Genomic DNA, 26,652 nt, shown 5'->3' with positions numbered 1-26,652 from the left:
TGCATTTTAAACAGAAATTCCCTGATTTATTTGCAACATGAAATCATAAGTGGAAATTATCTAGTAGCCCACAGACAAGTAAGATATCATAATATGATTGCCCAAAATGAAAACTGACTTGTCCCAGGCATTGGGCGATGGGACTTTTTTAACCCCTGGGTGCCCATCATGGAAGGAAGGATATTTCAGGCTATTTGACAGCAATTGTTCTGGATTCCTGGATAAGGAGTCTACCATTTGTGCTATTTACTGCCAGAAGTGATGGCACTGTGTCAGCACTGCTAAGTCAAGGACACATTTGCAGGAAACAGTCTATAATCATCAACAAATCACAATCCATGCTGTATAACATAGGAAACAGTTATCTTATTAGTAGGTGCTTATTAGAGGCATGGCTTCTGTTTATGGTGTCAGTGAGACATTTGCATGTGTTTGAGAATTGGCTTCTTATATAAGTGTTCATTTCAGATACTTGAAAAATGGACTGTGATAACTCCTTTCTTCTTTGCAATCATGGACATTAGATGAAACCAGGAATAAGACAAATGATTTTTAAATAAAAACATAAAACTATGTAAATGTTACCTTTTCAATGCCTTCAGTATCAAGGTGTATATTCATATAATGTGATGTCTCCTTTTCTTATTATACTTAATCATTCTTCAAAGACTCCTTTCGGAGTTGAAATGCTCTTCCCTCATATCATAACATGTTCAAGAAAACAGTCATACTTTTCATCACAGCACATCAGTTGCACTTCTTTAGAAAACAATAAATTTAAACATCAGCAAACATCAGTTGTCCTCTTTATCATCTTTAGTCATGTTCTGATTATCAGTTTTACACATTTTACGAAAATAATTCAGTGAGCCTCTTCCCCTTCATATGCTTTCTCTTCTCAGATCCAAACACTTGTGAGCAGCTGGATTCAAGGTCATAAAATGCAAACTAAAAGCTGATTGGACTGATGATATAAGAGAGATAGCTCTCACAGCCTGCAGTTATCTTTTCCACCAGTGAAACACAGGTTATGTTAGTTTATTTGGTAGTCATTTTTAAACTTATCATTGCTGAAGACTTTTGAGGCAGTTATAACCAGAAAAATGTAATCCAAATGCTAAAATTTGTTTTCTTCCAATTTTGACAAGTGTCAATGAACCATTGTGTTTAAGTTGAAGTCAGTAGTCTTTGGTGTGATGGAAAACATTGTTTACTTTTGGGATATTGGATATTCGTGACTGCACTGTGCCATTAAGAATTATATGCCTTTAGTATTGATAGCCAAGTTCAAAACCAGGTTCTGCCATTAAAGATCCATGAAGATCCACGTTAGAATTGGTTGTCAGCAAACCCATGCTTGTTGTATGAGGTGATTATCGTGAATCTGGTTGTGAGACTTGCTTGACTTCAACTTCACCCGATCTCAACATGATGCTTGTGATGCTGTTCATGGACAGATTGTCTGACTCCGTCATTTACCGATGGCCACTATGTAGTTGGAATAATGCTGAATGTGGGGTTAAACATTCAGCTAACAAATCTGAAATAAACGCTGGGCATCGATGAGAGGAACTATGGTATTCTAATCACATGTGGCTTTTTTAAAGTCATCTTGGTTTGGCAAAGAAATATTGCTAATCTAGAGCGCATTTGCACCATGACTGAGACTTGGTATCTCAGAGATATCTTCATCATCCGTTTCTAGAAGTTTCTACCAACTTAGCAAGTATTAATCAGATGTTCATTCTGCCAGACACATTGCGTTTGTGTACACAAAGATGACACAAGAAAAAGTGGCCTTCCTCCAAATCCAACTAATAAAACCATCACGCAGTATTTATAGACGAATATTGATGCCATCTAGCCGAGTAGTTTGATATCAGAAATATCCTGATCAATATCGCCTGTGTTTATCCTGTCAGTGGACATCCCTTGCTAAGTGCAAGAAAATGGCCAAATTGGCCAGAATTGAGTTACGGTAGGTAACTTTCCGTAGGGAGTCATTGATTGTCTTTCTTGGTCTGACTGTCAGATGTTGCCAGTGGGTGAGAATATATGAAGGTTCAATACTCTATTGCCTGTTATGTGTTTGGAAAAGTTGCTTGCTTTAATGTGTGAAATATAAACAGGTAGAAAATGGAATCGGGAGGCACTGATTTTCTTCAACACTTATGCTAATATTTGATTTGGGAGTTTTTGTTTTTTGGCTGAAGATTAATTTTTAGAAATTTATTATAAATTTTTTTTGTTTTCACAAGAATATGGTTGATGATAAGAGCCAGGCTGGATTGGTGATATTTGTCAATAGAATGTTAGTATGACTGTACAATATTGCTAACATGATGATACATTTTAACTATACTATATAATTATACTATAACTATACTGAAACACAATGAAATCAAAAACAATCAGTAGCCAGTGACAATCTGACCAGTGGTTAAAGATTGTTTTGTGTTTTTATTTTGTTTCAGTATAGTATATCTGTAAATCTTTGAGATGATGGACAGTGAAATTGAGACTGAAAGTCAAACGTTTTTTCATTGCCCTAATAGTAATATATAGGGGAAATTAGCTAAGATTCAAATACTATTGTAGTGAACTCTAAGGACAACACAGCTATCATTTGGTCGACTGTTAGTGTACAAGACAAGATATTATATCCAATTACTGGGATGAATGTTTGAACAGTTACGAGTTGATTGCTTCACAAATATCCTGTGAATATTTATCATTGTGAAGTTAGGACCATCTAGTATATTTGTCAATATAGGTTGTCTCATAGGAAATTTTCATAAAACAATATCATGAATGGTTTAGTGCTTTTAGATTAAAAACTAAACCATTATTGAAATTATCTTTTTATTAAAACAGGATATATGGACTTTGGAAAACATGCATTTTGTTTTCTTCAAAAAGGTTACTATCTTTTGAAAAGTGAAAATAAGAAATGATTGTCACAGTGGTCACATGATTGTCATGTTGACATGTGAAACCTATGTTTGATAGTGTTTGGTCACATGATTGTCATGTTGACATGTGAAACCTATGTTTGATAGTGTTTGGTCACATGATTGTCATGTTGACATGTGAAACCTATGTTTGATAGTGTTGTATAAGCAGAATAGGAACAGTTGGTTTGTTTTAAAAAGCAGTTCCATCATATCTTTAACAATATTTCCTTTAATTGTAAATAAAAATGCTTATGATATCCCTAAATCAGTTACCAGATGAACCTTCTCTAAATATGGATTGGTCTTCCCAATAATTTTAGTTTAACGTTTCCACAGCCACACATCTTAGTTTTGAAATAGGCTGGCACTTAACTTGCTGTTCTCGGTATAGTTATCTGTCAAGCTCCTTGGATAACACTAGGTGATTTGAATTGTCATGTGGTATTCTGTAAGGAATGTAGATATGAATTTTACAATTTAAAGTAAAAGCAAACAGAAATGTCATTTGTGTTGAGCACAGGAAATCTCTGGTACGTTTGTTTTCTGGATTTTTCCTGTTTGTTTGAAATGAGTAAACATAATAGATTGCACTGGCATTGTAAATTCGGGCAGAAGCATGATAAGGACTGACACAGATGATCAGAATCTCTGTCTTATCATTTTCCTTAGTGATAAATTAAATGTGCTTAATACTTGCAGGACCTGAATAAGTGAGAAGGTTTTTATTATGCATATTTGAAATATTCAAACCATATTATTATAGTGGGTATTTGTATAGCACATATCCTTGCAACTTGTACATACTCGAGGCACTGGTAATTTTCCCTTTTCCGCTGGATGTCAATCTCAACGGCACATAGTATTATCAATCTCAACTCCCTGGGGAGTATACAACTCCTGTAGCCACTTGGTGCACCAAGTTCATATTGCTTTCCAATCCTAACGAAGTACCCATTCACAGCTGGGTGGACTGGGACACATAGTCACAGTCCTTTGTTAAAGGTTACTGCACATCACTGTACTGGCATATGGGTGTTTGCATGTATTCATGTGGCCACCATGTGGTCATATACCAACGGATTCGTGGGTTATTTTAAATACACGCAGTTGTGTACTGTACACTAGCGGTTGTGACAACACTGAGAGAGTCTGCACACAAAGTTGATTCCAAGGTTTTACACACAGTCACAGGAGGGCTTGGTCCCTACACCTCAATCTCGCTGGATCACTAGCCTGGCACTTTAGCCAGCTCGCCCACCATGCCCTCATGGAGAGTAACATGGAAAGGCCTCCATGCCTTCGTTGGGACAAACTAACTCCTAGGGTCAAAGTGAGTTGTTACCAACTGCTGTCAAGCCAGCTCAGATGTGATTCTTCCCATAAGGTTCTGTGTCAGTGTGGCTAAAGTTGTTATTTGCAAGATGTCTCCATAAACATTGATTTGGGCTAAAAAATTTTAAGGCTGTTTGCTGACCTCTGTTGACAGTTGTGACCTTGACCTAATTTGTTTAGTTGATGAGTAGTACTGAACAATATGTCTTGAAGATTTGAAATGAAATTGATCAGATTTCTTCCCAACTTGTCTGAGAGCTGTTTGCAAACCAGATAATAGTGTCCTTGACCTATTTTCAAGGTCATAATAAGTGTTTGCTGTTTGTGAGATAGTTCAACACACACTGGAAATCTTCAAGAGTTCACTGACAGTGGATGATTGTAGTGACCTTAACCTATGTTTCAAGGTCACTGAAACCTTTTTCTTTAATTATTTATCTATTTATGTCATGAGGAAAAGATTTCTCAGATTGTATTCATGAAAAATGGAAAGGCAAGAGTCGCTGAGGCATCATTACGTGAAACCGTCTGTATCAAACTTTAATAAAGCTTTAATCATATTTATACTATGATTACCGCATATTACTGTCTCTAAGTCGACACCATAGATAAGCCGACCCCCTAACTTGACCCCTAAAACCAGTTTCAAAATGGTATGTTTCGTGCATAAGCCGACCCCGGCAGCAGACATCTGTCAGTTACAGTCTTGGATGTAAAATGTAAGTACAGTTGGGTAGTTAATCATTGATTATATCCAGTCGCACGAAGTCCTTAATAAATGAATCCCTTCATTAATCCATCATTAAGCTAATGAAGGTTTGGGGTATCATTAACTCATCATTAGCTGTATCAACATGGCAGACACCATAACGTTCCATCAACTACCTATCCAAAAACTCTTTTTATTTTGCATTTGAAACATCTTGTCCCATTTTGGCTTGATTTCCTTGAGTGTTCTATTGCTTACCCCAGGGCTATTGATCTCAGCCGTTATTTTGTCCGATATCTCCTTCTTTTTGTCATTAGAAATGGAGTTAGTCAGTTTGCTGTTTAACACACCGATGTGATCTTCAACTAGGTCTGTTAGAAGTTGTATTTCACTTTCAAAATTTTTACTATGATTTCTGACAACAGCCATCATACAGACGACAGATTAGTGTTTAGCCACAATGCATCATGGCTAATAATTGGGGGATTTCCTAATGAGACCTTCATTAGAGGAATACATGGTTAAATAAGGGTTTATACAACCGTATTTAAACACTTCATTAACTAATCGAACTTTAAGAATTTAATCAGTGATTAGTGTTTAATCGATGATAACATAATTACATCTTGATACAACCAGGTCCTGGTCATTAAGGTTGCATGCGTCATATTTTTGCTTTGTCCACTCATCATTTCCCCATCTTGCGACACTAACTTTTTATCCACTTTGGCTAGGCAAAATTATTTCATGTTTTATCGATCTGCCAGTTGTTTAGTTTCAAGAATAATGAAAGAAAATTTTCCACATGCAAAAAATAAAATCCCAATGTTAAGATTTCCTATGAGATGGGAGCAAAAATTTGACTTCACAGTGCAGTTTGTTGAACACAGTATCTGTTCTCAGAGACTCTAAACTGAATTATCTAACAATATTTGTGTTATAAATCTATGCTTCGAGCGTCTGTGAAAGTGGGAATTTGAAAAACAATGCCTTTGAAAAGCTCATGTGGGTGTTTTGTTTCACTTATGTGTGGTGGCCAGGGATTTGTAAGGTGTGGCTTCTTTGGACACAGCAAATGTCAATCAAACAAGTGTAAATGCTTCAAAGCCAAGCTGAAGTGCAACAGTCGCTGCCAGAATAGTTTTAACTGTTAATGACAATATGTGATGTGGAAGTTGTGATCCACTTTTGTAGATAAAGTTATAAAGTTATATTTCTTTAAATGACTGGAGTATATTAATTGCCCTTACACAAAATGACACAAACTAGCTGAACCTCGTAGTCATTTCATGAAACAACTGATTTCGCAATCTGACTGTAACATATATACAAAAGAATCGACTTGAATTCCAAAGTCCAGTCCATTTAATGTGCTAAGCTAAGCTGTAGAATTAGGAGATAATCATACTGTGTAGGAAAATCAGAGGTATATAACGTGATTATATACCTCTGAATGACTTTGATGAACCAATCACAATCCAGTATTTACTGAAGTCATGGTAGAATGTGTATTAACACTACAATGCTGACATCAGTGTTCAGACAAAGAGGCTCCAGAGTTTTAGTAAAGACTGCTCATATGGATTATGATCCAGAAATGTCCAGTTGACTAAACTCACAGTTACTTCAGAACAAATTTACTTAGATTGAAATTTATAATGACTCAGTCATGTGTCCATGATGGATTATGCTGTCTGACAAGTTTCCGTAGTGTCATCAATGTCTGTTGATTACAGCAGCATTGTTCCTTACAGCCTTGTGAAAGGGTCTGCTTACAGGGAGATCCAAGAAAGTCTGTCTGTCTGTTGCCTCATTAGGCTGTCTAGAACAATTGCGGGGTGTACAGAAGCCTTGACGTTAATGACCAAATCTCCATCATCAATGTCGTGTGTTCTTAGTTGAGTCAGTAGGACCTGCTTGGTGAATCTTCAACTGCAACTCCCACGAGCTAAGATGCTGTGATGTAACCATGATGTATGCATAACTATAAGGTTGTTAAACAAAACTCACATCTGCTCAGATGCACCACATCTTGCTTCGTTTTAAGCGGATTAACATTTAGTCCCAGAAATGTGTTTACACACTTAAAAATATATATTTATGAAACAGAAATAAAATCCAAACTGAGCCCAGCTTAATTCAGAATGTCGTAATCTGCACTATGATTGGACTACTTTTTTAATTTATTCTCTAGAGACTGGGATGTCAACTTTGTTACACATTGTAGAGCGTGTAAATATGTACTAATTCAGTTTGAAGACAATAGCTTGATTGCTAGTAGTCCCAGGGGATGTTGATTTGGATGTGTCCACTTCATATTGAGACAGCTTGAGCATGTGAAAGCACCTAGGTGTTTCCCGTAGGTGCAAAGGGGCCGATCAAGCGCTGGTAACATCGTTAACTGGCAGATGTGTTCATGTAGGCATTGGTCTACTTGCTGGTCTCAGATGTCTCATCTTCCTGTTGTCATGGTGATCTATTTATTTACTGCCTGATTGAGGCATGGTTTTACGCTGGGTTTTTGGGATGCTTGGAAATGTGGATTTTTTTATGGAGCAGTCGGTGCCCAGACGTCTTATGCCTGAACTTTGCAGTGTTTTTCAGACAATGTTTAATAGTTTGATGCTGTGGATGGTATGTGCACAAGAGTACAAGGGCTTTTAGACTGGTGACGAAGCATTGTTGCGATGAGTCACACACACATATTTGGTGAATGGAATCTAATATCTTTAATTCGACCACCTTCATAGTGTATTGGTTAGAGCGTCCTCCTGGAGGGTGGATTGGGTCGCAGGTTTGATCCCTGGCCACATCATACAAAAGGCGTTAAAATATGGTACTTGTTGGTGACCCAGCGTGGCGCTCACTCAGCATTAATGGGTACAACAAGGATTGGTCAGCTTGGAGTCAGCATACTCTATCTGAGTGGGGTGTTCGTGCATGGTGATGGCATGGTATCTCAGTGAGCCAGTACTGTAAGAACAGCTGAAGTCTGGGCTAGTACAAGTAGCCATACATACACATGCATGCACGTTTTCATAATGAGGAAAGTATTGTCAAGTACGACATGAAACCCCATTTCACTTTATATCTTTAATTCAAATGGTTAAAGGGTTAATTCTTATTTATGATCACTGCATTTTCATGCATTCAAGACAAGACTGTTTCTACTAACGTGTGTTAGTTATAAAGGTGAGATATACAAAATGGAATATATCCAAGTCTGGCAGGATAATAGTTATCACTTCAGCATATAAATTGTCCTGTTTAATTAAGTTACATCAGCATGTTCAAAACATATCATAGAATTGATTTTGTTCTTGTTTCAATGAATATCATGAAAAATGCATGAAATACTAACTTGTTTAAGAAGGATATCAATATATGGATGAACAACTTCTTTATTGGAGCTCATCCATGTATCATTATCTTTCGTTAGAACTCCAGCTTCTAAATACTTGTCATTCAAGTTATTGACTGGTTTCGTGCTCATTAGCCAATATGTGTACTCGTTACCCAATATTGCTTGTATCAAATTTGCCTGATATTGGTTTCGTTGAATATTTGTGGATCACATATTGTATGATAGAATTGGGAAATAATTTGCCAAGCCAGGCAAAATTCAGATTGAATTAGTTGTTATTATTTTATGTTTCTTTTATCGGTTATAATAAAATAACAGATTATGTTCACTACATAAGTAACTTGCTACATAAGTAACTTGCTACATAAGTAACTTGCTACGTAAGTAACTTGCTACGTAAGTAACTTGCTATGTAAGTAACTTGCTGCGTAAGTAACTTGCTACATACGTAACTTGCTACGTAAGTAACTTGCTACGTAAGTAACTTGCTACATAAGTCTACAAAGCAAACACCCTTACATCTGGATCATTTGTAGGCTTTACAAAATGAATGGTGATCAAGGTGTCTACCTGCCAAGTATGTGGGATCTCTTGATTAACTTTTGGTGTATTTTTGATAATTGTGAAGCCTTTTGACTATTCATTTTGAAAAGCGCACTATCAAGTAATGATTGTGTAATTAGCAATCATTGTGTGAGCAGCAATCATTGTGTGAGCAGCAATCATTGTGTGAGCAGCAATCATTATGTATTAACAATTCATGTTTCAACTCTTATGTAGTATGAATTAATCATCATTATGTAATTAACGGTTCGAGTTTTCAACTTCAGTTATACTTTAATCTTCCTTGTGGATTGTGATGTCGCATGCATTGCGACATCATAATGCTGTTATGACATCATAGTGTTGATGTCACAGTGTGAACTGTCACTTGTCTTGATGAAGGGATCTGTAATGATCCTGAAACATTGTGTAGGAAAGAATAAAGAAGCTTAAATCCATAAAAAAATCTTGGACGTGTATGACAGCTTCTAAATGTGGCTAGAAGACATAAAGACATCATGTGTAGTTAGTACACCAGGAAGGGAGTAGTGATCTGGAAAGTTAGAAAGACCTGTTTACCAAGTTTGTCAGGCTTGAAATGACTGATTACAGGACTAATCTGTGAGGAATGCTGTGTCTTGGCTGTGCTGACTTACTCCTCGCATCTGTATGGTTTGATGGAGTGGCTGGTGCATCTCCGGTCACTGCCGTCATCATCAATATACCCACGCATGGCAGATGGGGGTCAAAGAAGCAGCTGATCAGTCCATCAGTGTTGCATTACCTGTGATAGAATCTGCCCTGTGCCGATGAAAAGAGGAAAATTGACTACAAGAAACTAGGCTAAACCTTGACTCAATTCAGCTCCATTTTCCAATAACAGTTATAGGGACATGGGTCATTCTTGTTCCAGGTGCAGTTGTCTGTGCAGAGTGGTGTCCCTTGCCATGCATGAAACCTGTGACTTTGGTTTTAAATTCAAGTTAATGCTAATTATATTTCTAAGTTTGGCTGTGACAAATGGTCTTTGGTTGGTGTCACATTGAGCTTTTCTTCTGTGTAAGTCTGGCACACCCTGTTATGACTGAAATATTGGCCAAAGCAGACTTAAACCCCACTCCCTCACTTATGCATTAAGCAACAGAACTAGTGATGGATGGTTGTATAAGTTGATTTTAGATTAAATCATTCTTCCTAACGTTTGAGGGTTAATGATTTCTTTCATAGAATGCATGCGCAAGATATCAAATAAATTTAGCTGTCATATTTTTTATAATAAATGGCGTCATTGAACTACGTGGAACTCACCAGCTATGATGCAGGTCAGCCTTTGTGTAATTATTTTGAAATAGGATTACTTTCACACAAGAATGTGAAGGAAAACAGTATTTTGAGTGAGAGTTCAAAACTGGTGTTCCATACAATCTTTCATTTTGCAGAAATAACTTTGTAAAAAGTTTATTGACTCATTGTAATTGGAAGCAGAACATTGTAAGGGCATTATTGTGTGACATTGTAAGGGCATTATTGTGTGACATTGTAAGGGCATTATTGTGTGACATTGTAAGGGCATTATTGTGTGACATTGTAAGGGCATTATTGTGTGACATTGTAAGGGCATTATTGTGTGACATTGTAAGGGCAATTTAGATTGAAATGTGGGAGGTCACACTCAGTGTATGTGCTTCAGTAAAATACAGAGGAATTTCTGTTACTGGTGAGAGGTGATTCAGTGTGACCAGTGCTCTTGGTTCTAGTGTCTCAGGATGGCCAATGTTCTTGGTTCCAGTGATTCCGGGTAACCAATGTTCTTGGTCAGAGGCAAATTCAGTGTGACCAATGTTTTTTGTTCCAGAGACTCATTGTGGCCAATGTTTTTGTTTGGTTGATTCAATGTGATCGATGTTCTTTATTTCAATGGATCAGTGTGACTATTATTCTTGGTTCCAGTGAGTCATTGTGACAATGTTCTTGGTTCCAGTGAGTCATTGTGACAATGTTCTTGGTTCCAGTGAGTCATTGTGATTATGTTCATGGTTCCAGTGAGTCATTGTGATCATTGTGCTTGCATCCGGTGATACAAAGTGTCAGCAAGAAAGAAAGCACTGTCAATTGAAAGAATTACACATAGAAAGGACATGGTTATTTTGAACATGACACAAAATAAGACTTACTCATGCATCACACAGACATATAAATTTTAATGATTTTAATTTCATTTTGTGATTGTACCATTGTGTCTAGTCAAAATAACATGTAAAGCAGGTAATTAAGACTTTAATAAATCTGAAATCAAAAGTATGATCAGTATTGATCTGTAGCTATCAAACAACTACATGCTATCTGGCTCTAACTGATTCAGTGTGATTCAGGACACAAGTCTGGTGAGTGTAGCAGAGGATTTCCGTTTTGTGTCGAGGAGTGATGAAGAAGTAATTGCTTCTTCTCTGGATTTTCAGACTCATCTCATTCAGCACTGTGTGTTGCTGGTTACATGTAATTTAGATCAGAAATTTAATCTTGATGGTGTGTGGCACTAGCATTGATTCTGTTGGATTTGATATCTGTATAGTCTGCTAAAATAATGCCAGTGCAATGCTGAATTGTATTGTATAAGTAACTTTCTGTACATCCATCAGATTGTAAAAGTTGTCACTCTTGTTCCAGAGTCGGAGTGGAAGCTGTTGTTGATCCGACAGCACACCCTAGTGGGGACCTTGGCCAAGGAACACAACATATATAAGATCAACAAGATCGCAGTGCTGTCTCTGTCAAACTCTGACCCCACCGACCTTGACCTTGAGGTAAGATATGCACCAGAGCTGTGGACCTTGAGGTAAGATATGCACCAGAGCTGTGGACCTTGAGGTAAGATATGCACCAGAGCTGTGGATGTTTGTCAGAAGTAAAATCCACATGCACCAAAGTATCAGGATTTTCAGTAAAACTGTTAACATTCAAAGAAACAAAAATATTGCTGACAATAAAAACATTCAATAGTTGGTTGTCCTTGTTCTTTTATTGATTTGGGTCATATAGTGTATTGTATAAGTATATTGTGTTTCATACAGTGTTATTTCTGCCTTGGTAGAATTTACGTAGGTGTGTGATTCAGGTATCAAAAAAAGTTGAAAAATATTGGAGAAAATGTCCACATAACCTGTCCTTGACTGTCTCTGACTGTCCTTGAAATAGAGTCAGTGAAATGACCTAGGAATTCAAGATATTGCTTAAGTATAGGCAGATGTTTGTATAGAACATCTCTCCTTCCATGGCATCTTTGAGTGCAGCGTGTACAATGACATTTTATGTTTATTACATATTTTTTTCTAACAAAGATTGTTTCAGTCGAAGTAGACATCAATCAAGTGCCAGGTTCTGATCAAGAAAGAAACAAACTGTGATTATTTTTTCACACAAAACAACTACCATTTAATTACTATAATGCTACCAAGACATTATTTGGGTGAGCGTGTGAGTTTTAGTTTTAGGCCACACTCAGCAATATTCCAGCAGTATGGCAGCAGTGTGTAAATACAGTGGAATCTGTCAAATTCAGACCTTGAGTAAATTGGTTTTCTTTACAATTCGGACCTTAGTGGTGGTCCCGGCAGAAACTTAGTTAACTCATTAAGGCCGAGAGCCGCATATATGCGGCAAATTACTTAGCTTCTCACAGCGAGAGCCGCATATTGGGGGTAATAAAAAGCACCTCTTATTCAGCGAGAGCCGCATATTGGGGGTTATGAAAAGCACCTCTCATTCAGCGAGAGCCGCGTATTGGGGTTTTTACATTATATATGCGTACATTACCTTTAATTTCATTCAATTTAGCAGTAAAGATCATAGATTAGACTTTCTTACGAGAGAGATTACTTTCTGTGTTAATCAGAAGAACTATTAATGTGTTTTGATAACAATTGCTTGCAATGTCGGGGGCTTATACAGGCAAATGAACACATGTCTGAGAGAAAAGGGATTGTGAGATGTTGTTACAGGAGGTACGTGTTTGTTACTCGTCATTGGGAGTGAATACTAAGATACTATGTTTGCACATTGATTGAATTAACGGTGACAAGGTTACGGAACCTTCTTCTAAATTAAATCATTTATTCATTCACTGAAATAGTTCATATAATGAATCGTAGACATAAATAGCACTACTGTATTACACTCATGTTCGTGTAGATTTGAAATAAACCAAGTTACTAATTTAGACCTAATTCATTTGCGACTATTGAATTTTAAAGTTGACAATAATACATAATCGAATATGAAGTGATAACTATTGCATCTACTCATAATATACATATATAGTACACATACACCATACAAAGGTAACTGGGGTATTTTGTTCAAGCTGTTTCATGCTTATTTGAAATGTGATTTTTCAATGCAATTTACATGAGTATTGTGTAAGAAACGTTTGTACTTGATCTCTGTAATTATCTTATCCTGTGTAATGATCACGTGTATCAGATCCATCGTCAATAAAAGGAGGAGAATACGGAAATCAGTTACGGAATTGATGCGTATAATCATTCAATCAGACAACACTAAATATATGAACACCTCTTTCAACCTCAAAATAACAGCCTCTGGTCGAATGCATGTCCAGGTAAACCTTTGTCCTGTGACAAGTGTAAAACAAACTTATGCGCTGTTACATCATTGGACAACCTGTTTTGTGGAGTCACGCCCATTGCCAATCTTCTGAACCTCGTTTGCTTTCAAAACAAATATAGGTATGCCTATCTTCATAAATATTTGGGGAGATTCAACTACAAGTGTATACATCACAATAAATCAGTATCGTGTTACTTTTTTGAATTCTGTAATACATGTACTTGAATTATGATATTTATTCATAACAATGTACAGATTATATTGAAATGTTCAGCAAGCCATTATGTTTGATGTACAAGTAGTGTGCGCAAAAAGTATACGCCAATAAATACTATCTCTACTCAATGATTGGATTGGGTTATCCGGGGTAAAAATAATCGGATTGTAGCGCTTTGAGCGCTAAGAAAAAAAATAAACTCGTCAAAGTGCTTGTTAGTCCTACGTGTACATTTCAGGCATCCTTACATTTATGTATGTTCACGATACACAAAGTTTTTCATGATAGCTAGAGTTGATAAGCCGAAATCTAGCATATCGATTGGTCAACGATCTAACCAATAGTCAATCTGTATCCAAGCTGTCTAGTGACCGAACGTACTCTTCAGAAATTTAGCCCACACCCCATCACCTGTCATTTCCAATGTGACAGGTACCTCATGATACGATTGGTCATAGATAATAAATCAGGGACTATATTGAACAGTTAAGATACAAAATGTCCTATTCGGGAACGTTGATGACGCCCATCCCATGACCCTTTGTCTTATGTATGTGCAAGGAATAGCATTATACAATATGTATGCATGTATGTTCGTATATTTTCTGCGTTAAATCTAGATGAACCAAAGCGACAAACTGAATCTGTTATATGTAACTCACAGACTAGCTTATTAGTACTTTCCTTAAAATATTCAGTATACACTAGCAATGTATCAGCAAAAACGCTTCTTTCATAGATTATTATGCATGTGCGTAAATTCGTCTTTACTGCCATTGACATAGATGTTTTGAACAATTTAATCTCTCACAATGATATGAGAGGGACATCATTTGGTTTAAGTATGTCTTACATACAATGAAACGGACTGGCACACGTCGAGACATCAAATGCAGATGTTCAAGCTGTGATGTGCTTTTGTGCGTTGACTGTTTTGAGGCCTACAATGAAGACTTGTTTCAAAGACAATGATGCTTTATGCACAAGCTGTGTTGTACAAATGGTACGGTATACCATTCTTGTCAGTTGTTGGGCACAAGGTGTGAAGCCTGCGCGATACTGCTGGAATATAGCTAAAATCGCTGTAAAACTAAATTCACTCGTTCTTTTCAATTGTTGCATTTCAGTGGTTATTCTTTTACATGTCCAAAATACTAAGACATGTGTGTTCACCATCTGAGAACGAATACACTCATCATAGTGTCACTCTACTCCCATATGTCTTATGTGTTTCTTTCATACATCATTACAGTAACTGATGTTATGTTTACAATACACAAATTGTTGCATGATAGTTGATGCAGCCGTAACACATCATAGCCATTGGTCAACGATAAAGCCAATAATCAATCTCTACCCTATCACTTTGAGTGTCCAAACGTGCTCTTCAGAAATTTAGGCCACGCCCCATCACCTTGCCCTTCCTATGTGACAGGTTCTCACGATACGATTGGTCAAAGTTTCAGCCAATATAATGAGTAACTGAGATATAGTGCGTTACATTCGGGATATTTTATCCCTTCACATGACGGGAAGCTTTGTTTAGCATCGAGTAATGATAAATGTATCATGCAGTATGTATGTGTATGAATGATGGTGTATGTTTGCAGCGATAAGTTAAGATGAACAAAGTGACAAACTACAAATCTCTATGTGTTCCATGTTACTTACACACCTATTGATACTTTCCTTGTAATAGTCAGTAAGCACAAGCAATGTATTGGCAAAAAATCTAGACGATTATAATGCAAGCCCCCTCCACCCCCCCGCCCCCACCCCCCTCTTTTTAAACTCTAGTATAAATAATATATTATAATTCAGTCCTTATGATGAGAGAGACAGGAGCAATTTGTAAATTTGTACATCTCGTACGTACGAAGACCGCGTAGGTGTTGATAAAAATACAGCACACACTGGCAAAGGGGTATGAGAGACACGGGTAATAAATTACATGAAATGCTGTAATATATGTATTCACATCGGCCTCTTTCCCATTTACATCTTTACGACACAATTAAATAATCAGTACTTGTTTGTGAGACTAGACAGTTTCCTGTCGTATCCGATACCTGCCAGGGAAATCAGGCATGATTAGCACTAATTAGCCTCATCGCAGCAATCAGGCAGTCAGCGAGGGGTGCCAGGTGTTGGGCAGTGGAGCGGCTCCAGGGCTTAATGAGTTAAGTTATCATTACACAAACGCTGAATAAATCGGACTCGGTATAATTCGAAATTCGGACTAAAATCTCGGCCAGACAAGGCAATTGACTGTGAAAACACATTGACTGTGTCGGACTTCCTGCCGGAGGTGAAGTGAGTGGCCTAATTAGCGGTCCCCGACTTCAAGCAGATTATTGGGTTAATCAGTAAACAAACAACTCAACCAAGAGGCTCAGTGTCACTGTCATTTTATTATAAATAGAAAACAGACTCAATTATTTTTCATCAGTAGCAAAATGGCTGAACCACCTCCAAAGCGAAGACGTGCATATGCGACATTAAGCTTGGCTTCTAAGATCAAGTTAATAGAAGATGCTGAATCGACACCTCCCATTAAACAGAAAGACCTTGCCGAAAAGAACGAAATCAGCAAGCAAACAGTGTCGGACATTTTAAGAAAACGGGGACTACTACCACCAACAGTATGCCAAAAATGTAAATGCAGAAACCAAACGAAGACACAATGTTAAATATGACAACATTGGCATGATGCTCTACGAATGGTTTTCATGTGTACGAAGTAAGAATATGCCACTGTCCGGACCAATATTGAAGGAGAAAGCTTGAATACAGTTTGCGACTGATTTCAAGGCGTCTGACGATGGTTTTTGTGTTGGAAACAACGCTACAATGTGACAGTGATGTGACTGACAGCCATAAGGACCGCCTCCAACAATCATTGGAGATTATCGCCTGGAGGACATTTTTAATTGTGATGAGACAGGATTGTTTTACCGTGCACTGCCTGACAAGACCCTGTCAAATAAACAACACGCATCAAAAGGCGGCAGAGTTTCAAAGGAGCGACTGACTGTTCTATTGTGTTGTAGTGCTACCGATGAGAAACTTAAGCCACTTGTGATTGGTAAAGCGGAACATCCCAGGTGTTTCAAGAACGTTAAGTCCCTCCCCGTGACATGGGCAGCCAATGAAAAGGCTTGGATGAACAAGACATTGTTTGACAGCTGGTTTGGAGAATTGAATCGCCAAATGAAGAAACAAAGAAGGAAGATTCTTTTATTCATAGATAATGCACCTTCACATGGACGTGAGTTAGATTATAGCAGTGTGGATGTGAAGTTTCTTCCCCCTAATACAACTTCTGTGTTGCAACCGCTCGACCAAGGGATAATGCGTGCATTTAAGGCAAGGTATCGAAGACATATGCTGAAAGTTCTCTTGACGCGTATGAATGACAGTGAGAGTGTGGGCGAACTTTGTAAGTCAGTGACTGTGCTGGATGCAGCGCGTTGGATAAACCTTGCTTGGTCTGAGACCACAGTTTCGACTGTTGTGAAGTGTTTCGCAGCATGTGGATTCAGGCCCCTCGACCAAGACGAAAACGCAAGTGACAGCGAGGAAGATGACATTGCATTGTCAAGACTCATGTCATCGCTAAATCCAGATGTAACGGCAGAAGAGTACATTCCTTTTGACAGTAAAATCCCCACAGAAAGCATGTGTGATGATTGGGAGCGTGACATGGTGGAGTCACATCGTGGAGCTGCGAGTGAGTGTGTGTCAGATGACAATGACGATGAACCGGATGATGATGATGAAACGATGTCAGATGTGTCTCATGTTGAAATGATGAACATGTTACAAAGAATAAGACAATTTGCATATCGTAACAATGAGAGAATGTTGCAGCCTATTTTGAGTCTAGAGGCAATGACACAGGATCTTGTGCTACGTCGGCGATTTTCCGAGCACAAACAGACCGACTTGAGGCAGTGAAAGTAAGATTGACCATGAATCACAACATGATGATCAAGTTTAAGTGAAATTAATAAATTAATGATAAATTAATAAATAATTATTTTTACACTAGTGTATTGTTGTTTATTTATGTGTTTTCACTGTTGTGTCTGAAAGTTCAACTTCGTCATCAAGGGAGCTAACTCCTGTCAAATTGGACAATTTGGACTCTATGTAATTCGGACAATTAACTCGGTCCCAGTCGAGTCCGAATTTGACAGATTCCACTGTAATTGAGTCTGGACTAGAAAATCCACTGATCAACAGAATGAGCACTGCTGTGGACAACTGGGAACCTGTGACATGTGTCAACCAAGTCCGCAAGCCTCGGACCACCCGATCCTGTCAGTCACCTCTGACAACAAGCCTGGGCTACTGAAGGCCAATATTCTAACCCAGACTTTCATGGGTACTTCATTTGGGATGCTCTTTAGAGATCACACAGGCTTTCATATGTTTCACAAAAATTTGTGAACCTGTAGGTGAATGAGTCCTGTTATATGGAAGTACACAGCATTGGAAAGCTGTATTGTATATTATATCATATAGTGTAATATTAAATGGATATGTAATAATATACTCATGGAAGCCTAGTCATCCTTTATTCTGTGTTTCCTTTTTTGTTTCCATGACTACATGTTTAACAGCTTTTACAAGAATGTTCTTGTTACAGCTCTGTAAGAAACATCATTTTGGAATCAAGAAGCCAGAGCGTATCACACAGGCTGGGGATGACCAGACACTCTCACTACAGAAAACATGGAATACGATCAAGTCTGCTGCAGAAAATGTCAAAATAAAAAAGGTAATGACTTTTATTATTGTACATTGATTAAATGGTTCTTGACATAAAATTGGTAATAATCAAAAGAATTAACATGAAGTTATGTAATGCTAAAATTTGGTTTATTTGATTCTCACATATGTGTAATGTACTTAAATTTTATTGATTTATCTGTCTCTTGGATACTGAAGTTTAAATAGGTTGTTTGCTCCAAGGATACTGAAATTTGACTGGTTAATTTGCTTATTTGAATCTGAAATTTGATTAATTTGATTAAAATTTAACTCTGACATTCTGTTTATCATCCGAAATGATTCTTTGAACTTTAGAAGTTTCTAAGGAGTAAAAACTAGTGGTTGAGTGTACATCACATCTAAGTGATGTCATTTGGTTGTGATCTTCAAAGCATTGTCATGTAATTCTTCAAAGGCATTTATGTGTACTGTTCTGTTTAACCTGGTGATGGGGCTAGAACAAGCCCTGAAACGTCATGAGAAATAGCTTCAAGAAGTTGTTACCTAAAAGATCTGTCCTTCATTGTCATGTTGTCTCATTCTAGCCATATCTTGGATACAGCAGGAAAAGTGTGTGTAAAAAAAATCTTTTTTGTTGCCATGATGGATGTCTTGCATTGGAATTTCTGGTGACAACAACAAATTCATTTTGAGAAATATCTTGCTCCAAAAATATACATGTATAAGCTCGATAGACCTTCTGGTCCTATGTCATGAGGCCAGGAATATTTGATCACAGGCAGGTACTTCTCCTGTGAATGCATAGGACCAGATTCAATAATACTGGTTTAGATTTTCAGATGCATTGTATCGTAAGTCGATGTTGTGATGAGTGTCGCAACAGTAAAATGTTCTCATCACTGTATGAGGAATCTCTTAGCATCTTCACCTGACCATCACTAGTTTATGGAGGTTCCTCAGTATTGTCAAGACTTTCATGGGCAAGATTTTTTTTATTGTTTGTAATGGCAGTTGGTGGCCTTGTGGTGAAAGTGTCCACTCATCAATCTGAGTTTGATGCCCAACATTGGCACACTTTATGAAGCTCATTTCCGCTCTCAGATTATGATGACACTGCTACAAAAGGGTGCATATCCTGAACCACTATTGTCATGGAGCACTTCTTGGCCAGTTGGTCACTAAGCATTCAAGAACTTGGAATAAAGCTTACAATTTTAAAATCATCTTCTTTATTGCACAGTATGATGTTTTGGTGTAGATTTTTACACCATTTTCAACCTTAAAGTGACTACAACCAAATGGTAAAAAGTATATATACATGGTATGTTATGACAAACAGCAAAGTAATATTAACAACATCATGTAACAGAATAATAAGTAGTACACAGGGATTCCAAAATCCTGTTGCCTGATGCCTAGGACAAGTCAGGTTTCATTTGGGACAGTCAAATAATGGTATCTTACTTGTCCATGGACTATTAGATGATTTTCACTTATGGTTTTGAAATGTAAATAAACTTTGATTTCATTTCATACCTGTTCATAAGGTAGACATTACATTTCACAATAACAGTACTGTAGAGCTATTGTTTTTAAATTTATCACTCTCTGATAAATGGTCCAGTAATCATTAACAACAAATATTGTGTCATAAAGTCAAGACAAGTGGAAAATTAGTCAGGACAAGTCACTTTCATGAAGTCACTTGCCCTGTGGCAAGTGGCTTTTAAAAATAAATTTGAAACCCTGGTACATAACTGGATGGGGCCAGGTGGGGGGTAAGGACAAGAAGTAGCATGCACCATGGCCAAATAAGCAGCAGGGACTAGGAAGTCAGTGTAAAAACAAGCTGGATGAGTGTTAACTGATCAAGTTATAGCATGATTAGGTCCTCCAGAATGTCACTCTATGCAACAACATAGAGGTTGTTATCCACAAAGTTGTATGCTTTCTATTGACTTCTTTCTCTTTCATCAGAAGGTTGAAGGGCAAGAAGTACCCCACAATTCTGATTTTAAACAAGGAAATTATTGTCCTCAGTAGTTGCATGTTTCTTTGTATTTCCTCAGTGTGGGTTTGACCTGCAGGATAAACACTATCTGCCACTGGACGACCACAGATCACAACGGCGCCACCACTAGTCTGGCCAAAGATTTGGTTAATCACAACCTGCCATTACAGAGCTGAAATATTTCAGACTGTCATGCTAAACAGCATTCAATCACTCACTGTCAATTTTCCCAAACATTTTTTTTTTATTAGAATATGTCTGATCAGTATTCACATCAATGAACATCAAAGATTCTTTCATATAAGAACATTCTGATGACAGCTTTCACTGCTAATGTTGTATATTTAATCAACTTGCAGGAAATAGTTATTCAGATGCAAACACAACCTACAGGGTGAATGAAATAAATAAGAACAATGAGATCATGGTTGATTCCATGTTTGTTCCTGTCTCCTGTTTCAGGGCGGACTACAATTTGTAGTTGTGAGTTTTATGTTCCATATACCCCTGCTTTTTTTCTCTGTCCTGTGTCATCAGCTCTCCTCCATTCCTCTTGTTCATCAGATCAGGATGTTTTACACATATGTATGTTAGTCCATCCTCATTGATCCAGGTATATGTCCACCCTTGCTATAATACTCTGAGCCCTAACCAACAGCGCTTTATGTTGAGTCAGGTCCTGAGGCTCAGTGTCAATTCAGTAAGAGTATATTTTCATGAGTGATATCAGTACAGAACAGAAGTTATTTAGTATGAGAGTACAATAAGGTTACTAAAATACATTTACATATCATGTGGCAGTCACATTCGACATAAATTAAATACAGTTCTGAAAAATATGGCTACATTTTTAATCATTTTATTATTTAATTACTTAAAAACCTATGCACATTTAGGTGAGATGGGATCTGTTTTTTGCTAATAGCTGAATATTTCTCACAGACAAACATGACATGAAGTCCATCTTCTAGTGCCTCAGTATTACGTTATTTACAGAAAGAATTATTCACATCAGATATACATTAATTGTTAACTCTAAAGTTGTTCAAAGAAATTCTAAATTTACAAAATACTCTGATTAAGGATATGTCGTTCAAATGGAGAATGTACATTTCAGAATTTAAAAGAGAATTTAGTTTACTATATGAGTGATATCACCAGTATTTGACTCGACTGTTATGAATGTCTCAACACAACTTCGGATTCAGTGGGGTAGCCTAGTGGTTAAAGCATTCACTTGTCATAGCAAAGACCCGGGTTCAATTACCTCTTAGGTTTCAATGTGTGAAGTCCATTTCTGGTGTTGCTTGATATTGCAACAATATTGCTAAGAGCAAGGTAAAACTAAACTCACTCACTCATTCAATGGGTCCAAGGTGTGTGTCATGATGGAACGGTCTGTTGAAATGATAAATATCCATTTTTTCAAGGATCATCGTCATTGTCATCGTCATTAGTTAGTTAAGAACAATTCAGTTCTCAAGGATCATTGCTTTGGTTCATTAGTTATATTTTCCTATCAAATAAATGATGTTAAACCAGTAAGTGATCAGTTACTTAGTGCAAGGATCCTTAGATCATGTACTTTTCCTCCATGTTGATAGGTAGGGACAGTACAAAAGGATTTTGGCCCAGAGACATGTTCTGTTTGATCAAAATAAAATGGTTGCTATTAACATGAAATAAAGTACTAACTATTAACTGCACCCCCTTCCCACTGTCCACAGCTTCTAATTCTCAGACATCCTGCAGAACTTCTGTAAATCTTCATAATGAACACTGTTTCAAATTTCATTAACAATTGCCTGAATTCAGCATGATTCTGTGTCTCTGAATTCTGAGATTCAAAGTGGATTTCCAGGATCCTGTGATTCTCTGGGATTTCTGCATGATTCCATTGGGAATCCCTGGATTCTGAGTGATTCTATTTTGAATTCCATGATATCTGTATGATTCCACTTAAAACACATTGATTCTGTGTGAAATTTCATGACATGTGTAATTCCTAGTGGGATTCCAATGAGTCTGAGAAATGTCATATGGAATTTAATTGATTCTGTTTCACAGAATTCCTTGGATTTTGTGATTCCATATGGAATCCACTTTTCTGTATGATTTCATGTGGAATTTCATTGATTCTGTCCAATTCCTTAGGGAATCCTTGGATTCTGCACCACTCCATTTGGGATTCAGTAGATGCAGGCTATTGTCATCTGTATGGTTTCTGTGGAAAATATCACTAGCTTGGATATGTGTAATTATGTGGGTATTGAATAACTTCTTAGAATCACATTTATTCCAGACCCCTGAATGTCTGGGGTAGAATAGGCCTTCAGCAACCCATGCTTGCCATAAAAGATGACTTTGCTTGTCGTAAGAGGCGACTAACACGATTAGGTGGTCAGGCTCGTTGACTTGGTTGGCACATGTCATCGGTTCCAAATTACGCAGATTGATGCTCATGCTGTTGATCACTGGATTGTCTGATTATTTACAGACAGCCGCCAAATTGGCTGGAATATTGCTGAGTGCGGCGTAAAACTAAACTCACTCACTCGTATTTATTCCATGGTTCTGTGTAACTTTATGGATTCTGGATCCATACAATTCAGTGGAATTTCATGAACGCCCCAGAGTATCCATTCCAGTTTGGATGTTCCAGATAACTGTTTTCTTCAGTAAAGAAGGTGCCACTCAATACAGGCTTTTTCACACGTTTTTAAGACACTGAAAACAAACATGCAGAGATATTTCTTTTATTATTTCCCATTGTGTTGGGTATTATAACTTTCTTTACATTGGTCCTTTCTTTGTTAATTTTGTAGAATTAGTGCGTTTCCTTTATTTTCATACTTGGGAATTTGTATTTTTATGGTAGATCTTTGAGGGCAGGTTTTTTTGTTTGGTATATCTTTAATAATATTTTACCCAGAAAGGGGCAACATAATTATATTATTATCAACTGAAACAGAAGTTCTTTTCATGTGTATTTTGTTTGTCCATGTTTTGTTCTGTCTCTTTAGGTTGTATGCATAGCGAGAATAAAAAGTTAAGCGCCAGCTATTTCAAAACTAAGATGTGAAGCTGTGGAAAAGATAGGCCGAACTAATTGGGAGACCAATCCATATTTAGAGAAGGTTCATTTGGTAACTGTTTTAGGAATGTCATAATCATTTGTATTTACAATTAAGGAAAATATTGATACAGGTATGATGACATCACTTTTAAATCAAAATAACTATTCCTGTTGTGCTTATACAAGACGATTAAATTTAGGTTTCACTTGTTAAAAGTGACAGTCATGTGACCATATAACAATTATTTCTGATTTGAACTTTTCAAAATAAAGTAACCTCTTTGAGGAAAACAAAATGCATGTTTTCCAAAAAGGCATGCATCCTGTTTAAAGGAAAAGGTAATTTCTGTTATGGCTTTGTTTTTAAACTAAAAGTACTAAACCAAATTATGGTAGCTCATTTTTTTCTGAAAGATTTCCAATGTGCCAACCTATATTTTTTTCAGAATATACTGGGTGGTGCTTAACTTTTTATTCACAGTATACATACATTGTTTGATAAGAATTGGGGATAGTGGGGTAGCCTCATAGTTGAGGGGTAGCCTCATAGTTGAGGGGTAGCCTCATAGTTGAGGTGTTCGTTCATCATGCTTACCCTGGTTTGAGCCACCTCATGGGTACATTTAGTGAAGTCCATATCTGGTCTCCCCACTCAGTGTTTTTGCCAGACACTCATGAATCAGCCAATATCATATGCATTACCAAACAGGAGTCAGGAGGTGATGGGGTAGCCTATTGGTTAAAGTGTTCACTCATCACGTCAAAGGCCTGGATTTGATTCCCCACATGTGTGCACCCATTTCTGTTGTCCCTTGCCATAATATTGCTGAAATATTGCTGAAATATTGCTAAAAGCAGCGTAAAACTAATTCACCCAAACAAGAGTTATCTTTATATCACTGACATTTTTTTATGCAAACAAATTTGAATGAAATTCAGTTGATAATTCATATTATTCAATTGCAGAAGGATGTCAAAGACAAGGAGAAGTTCGAGAGAAGAATAATAGAGGTATTTTAGAGCATTGTAAATACATGTACTCACTTGTGCACAAATCATTACTGTCAGTGTGCATGATAAAGACAATGACTCTGTATTTAATGGAAACATCAAAACATCAGAAAGAGAACAAACAAGGTCATTCTTTTTCAGATTCAAGTGATATCTCTGACACTAAGCTTGTTAAAGTTGATGTGTAATTTATTCTTTGGAATTAATATTGATGGCACGCTGATATATAGTATGTTACTTCAGTTGGTTTGATCTCATTCTGCCTATGTACGTCCCAGTTTGCCTACAAAAATTGCAGTAGGCAAACTGGGAAATGATTTTTTACCTACAGTATAATGGAACAACCCATTTACCAGAGACTGAGCAGTTGTTGGGTTTTGAGAAAGGGTAATTAATTCAGGTTCACTTAATGATGAATGGCAAATTAAAGATTCAGACCTGTGATGGGACCTTACGCGCACGCACATGCGCACGCACGCGCACGCACGCACACACACACACAGAGTGAGTCTGTACAGTTAAACAAATTAGAAAGGAAACCAACTGTAGGCTGAATGGGAAATGATTGTTGAACTATAAAATAATGGAACTACTCATTTACCAGACACTGAGAAGCACGCATGCACTATACAGTTAGTTATAATCGTGATAAATCAGAAAGGAAACCAACAGCACCCATCACATAATGGCAAATTTTATATTTTATAATAGCTGCGAAATGGTGGTGTTAAGTTGACGGGTCTTCTTTGAATAAGAATTTGATCTCTATTTCAACTTCATTTGTTAAATATTTACTTTATAAATAGAGAGAGTTGTTAAATTAGTTTTTGACGTGTTTAAGAAATAACAATTTGAATCCATTCAAATATTCAGTACTGCCACTGAAATTGATTTGAAATTGAAAATTTTGGTTTTCAATTATCCTGAGATTGAACCACTGTCTTTTCCTCCCCCTAGGAACTCCTGAAGATGTACAACGACTCCGACTTCTTCTACTACAGCGACACCTACGACCTCACCAACTCCTTACAGCGTCAACATCAGGAAACCTATGATAAGACAGCGCCTCTTTGGCGGCGAGTTGATGATCGATTCTTTTGGAACAAGCATATGTTACAGGAACTCATGGAGACTGAGGTTGGTATGGGATCTGTGCACACTGTGTCATTAGTTGAAGCAAAGAAATGCATTTCTAGATGTCAGTTGATCTGTATTAAGAGGAATTAAGTTTACTTGGTATTTTCCAAGTCTTAATGATTTGATGTGGTGTCTGATAAAGGAAGGCAATTCTAAATATGCACTTGTAGGTTATGTTTATCTTCATACTCAACCATCACTCTCTTCAAAAAAAAGTAATGACAAACCCATATTGTAGTATTAAATAGTTGAGAATTATGGCTGCACGGAGCTATCTCAGCACTGAGAATACTGTAACTCCCTTACTTTCACATGGACTTTTGATACATGTAGCGCTAAGATGGTACAAAAGCAATCGTATCAGTAAACCCAAATTAAACACTGGACCTTTCTCATGGTTCTTGCACCCACAAATTACCCACCCTTGCTTTTCATTATCATTTTAGTGACCAATTAAATGCCAGCATGAGAAAGGGCATGGGAGATAACTCATATCATCTGGAAATAGAAATTTATGTCAGTACATGAGGACATTTTGTCAATCAAAGATTTTTGTCAGTACTTTCTATCACATGTCAGGCAATTTTTTTTCATCTATAATTGCTTGCTAGCTCGTCATTATAATGAGGGTGGTTGCTGTGTAGTTGATACTGTCACCTTATCATTGTTGCTGGTTTGTCAGTTGAATTTGCCTTGGTCTTTTAGACCTAGTTGCCGCTGAAACTGACAAATTGAAATCAAGGGCAGGTAATTTGTGAAGGCAAGAACCAATGGGATTGATCATGTGTTTTATGAGTGTAGGCGTACAGAGGATAGGTTGGACAATAGGATGACATTCTTCTGGCTTCTGGTATTTTTTTTATGGTGCTGTGTTTGTTTGGAGTAGGTGTTGGCTGCATGGTTGAAGTAACAAGTGTCTTTGTTGATAATCGGCT

The 26,652-nt window shown here is 37.2% G+C and overlaps 1 protein-coding gene across 2 annotated transcripts in view; it reads left to right on the top strand.

The window, feature by feature from the left end:
- LOC137265586 (phosphatidylinositide phosphatase SAC2-like) overlaps positions 1–26,652 on the top strand; it is a 345,091-nt gene that overhangs the window by 43,020 nt on the left and 275,419 nt on the right. Inside the window, exons 3-7 of one of the 2 annotated variants that reach the window (XM_067801009.1) lie at positions 11,570–11,706; positions 18,397–18,528; positions 20,956–20,976; positions 24,536–24,580; positions 25,538–25,717. In XM_067801009.1, coding sequence (XP_067657110.1) covers positions 11,570–11,706; positions 18,397–18,528; positions 20,956–20,976; positions 24,536–24,580; positions 25,538–25,717 — 515 coding nt within the window. The remainder of the gene's footprint in view (positions 1–11,569; positions 11,707–18,396; positions 18,529–20,955; positions 20,977–24,535; positions 24,581–25,537; positions 25,718–26,652) is intronic. The other variant, XM_067801010.1, reaches the window with a different exon arrangement.

This window comes from Haliotis asinina, chromosome 15 (genome assembly GCF_037392515.1).
Source record: "Haliotis asinina isolate JCU_RB_2024 chromosome 15, JCU_Hal_asi_v2, whole genome shotgun sequence".
Taxonomy (NCBI): Eukaryota; Metazoa; Mollusca; class Gastropoda; order Lepetellida; family Haliotidae; genus Haliotis; species Haliotis asinina.
This window is presented reverse-complemented; position numbering and strand designations above follow the sequence as displayed.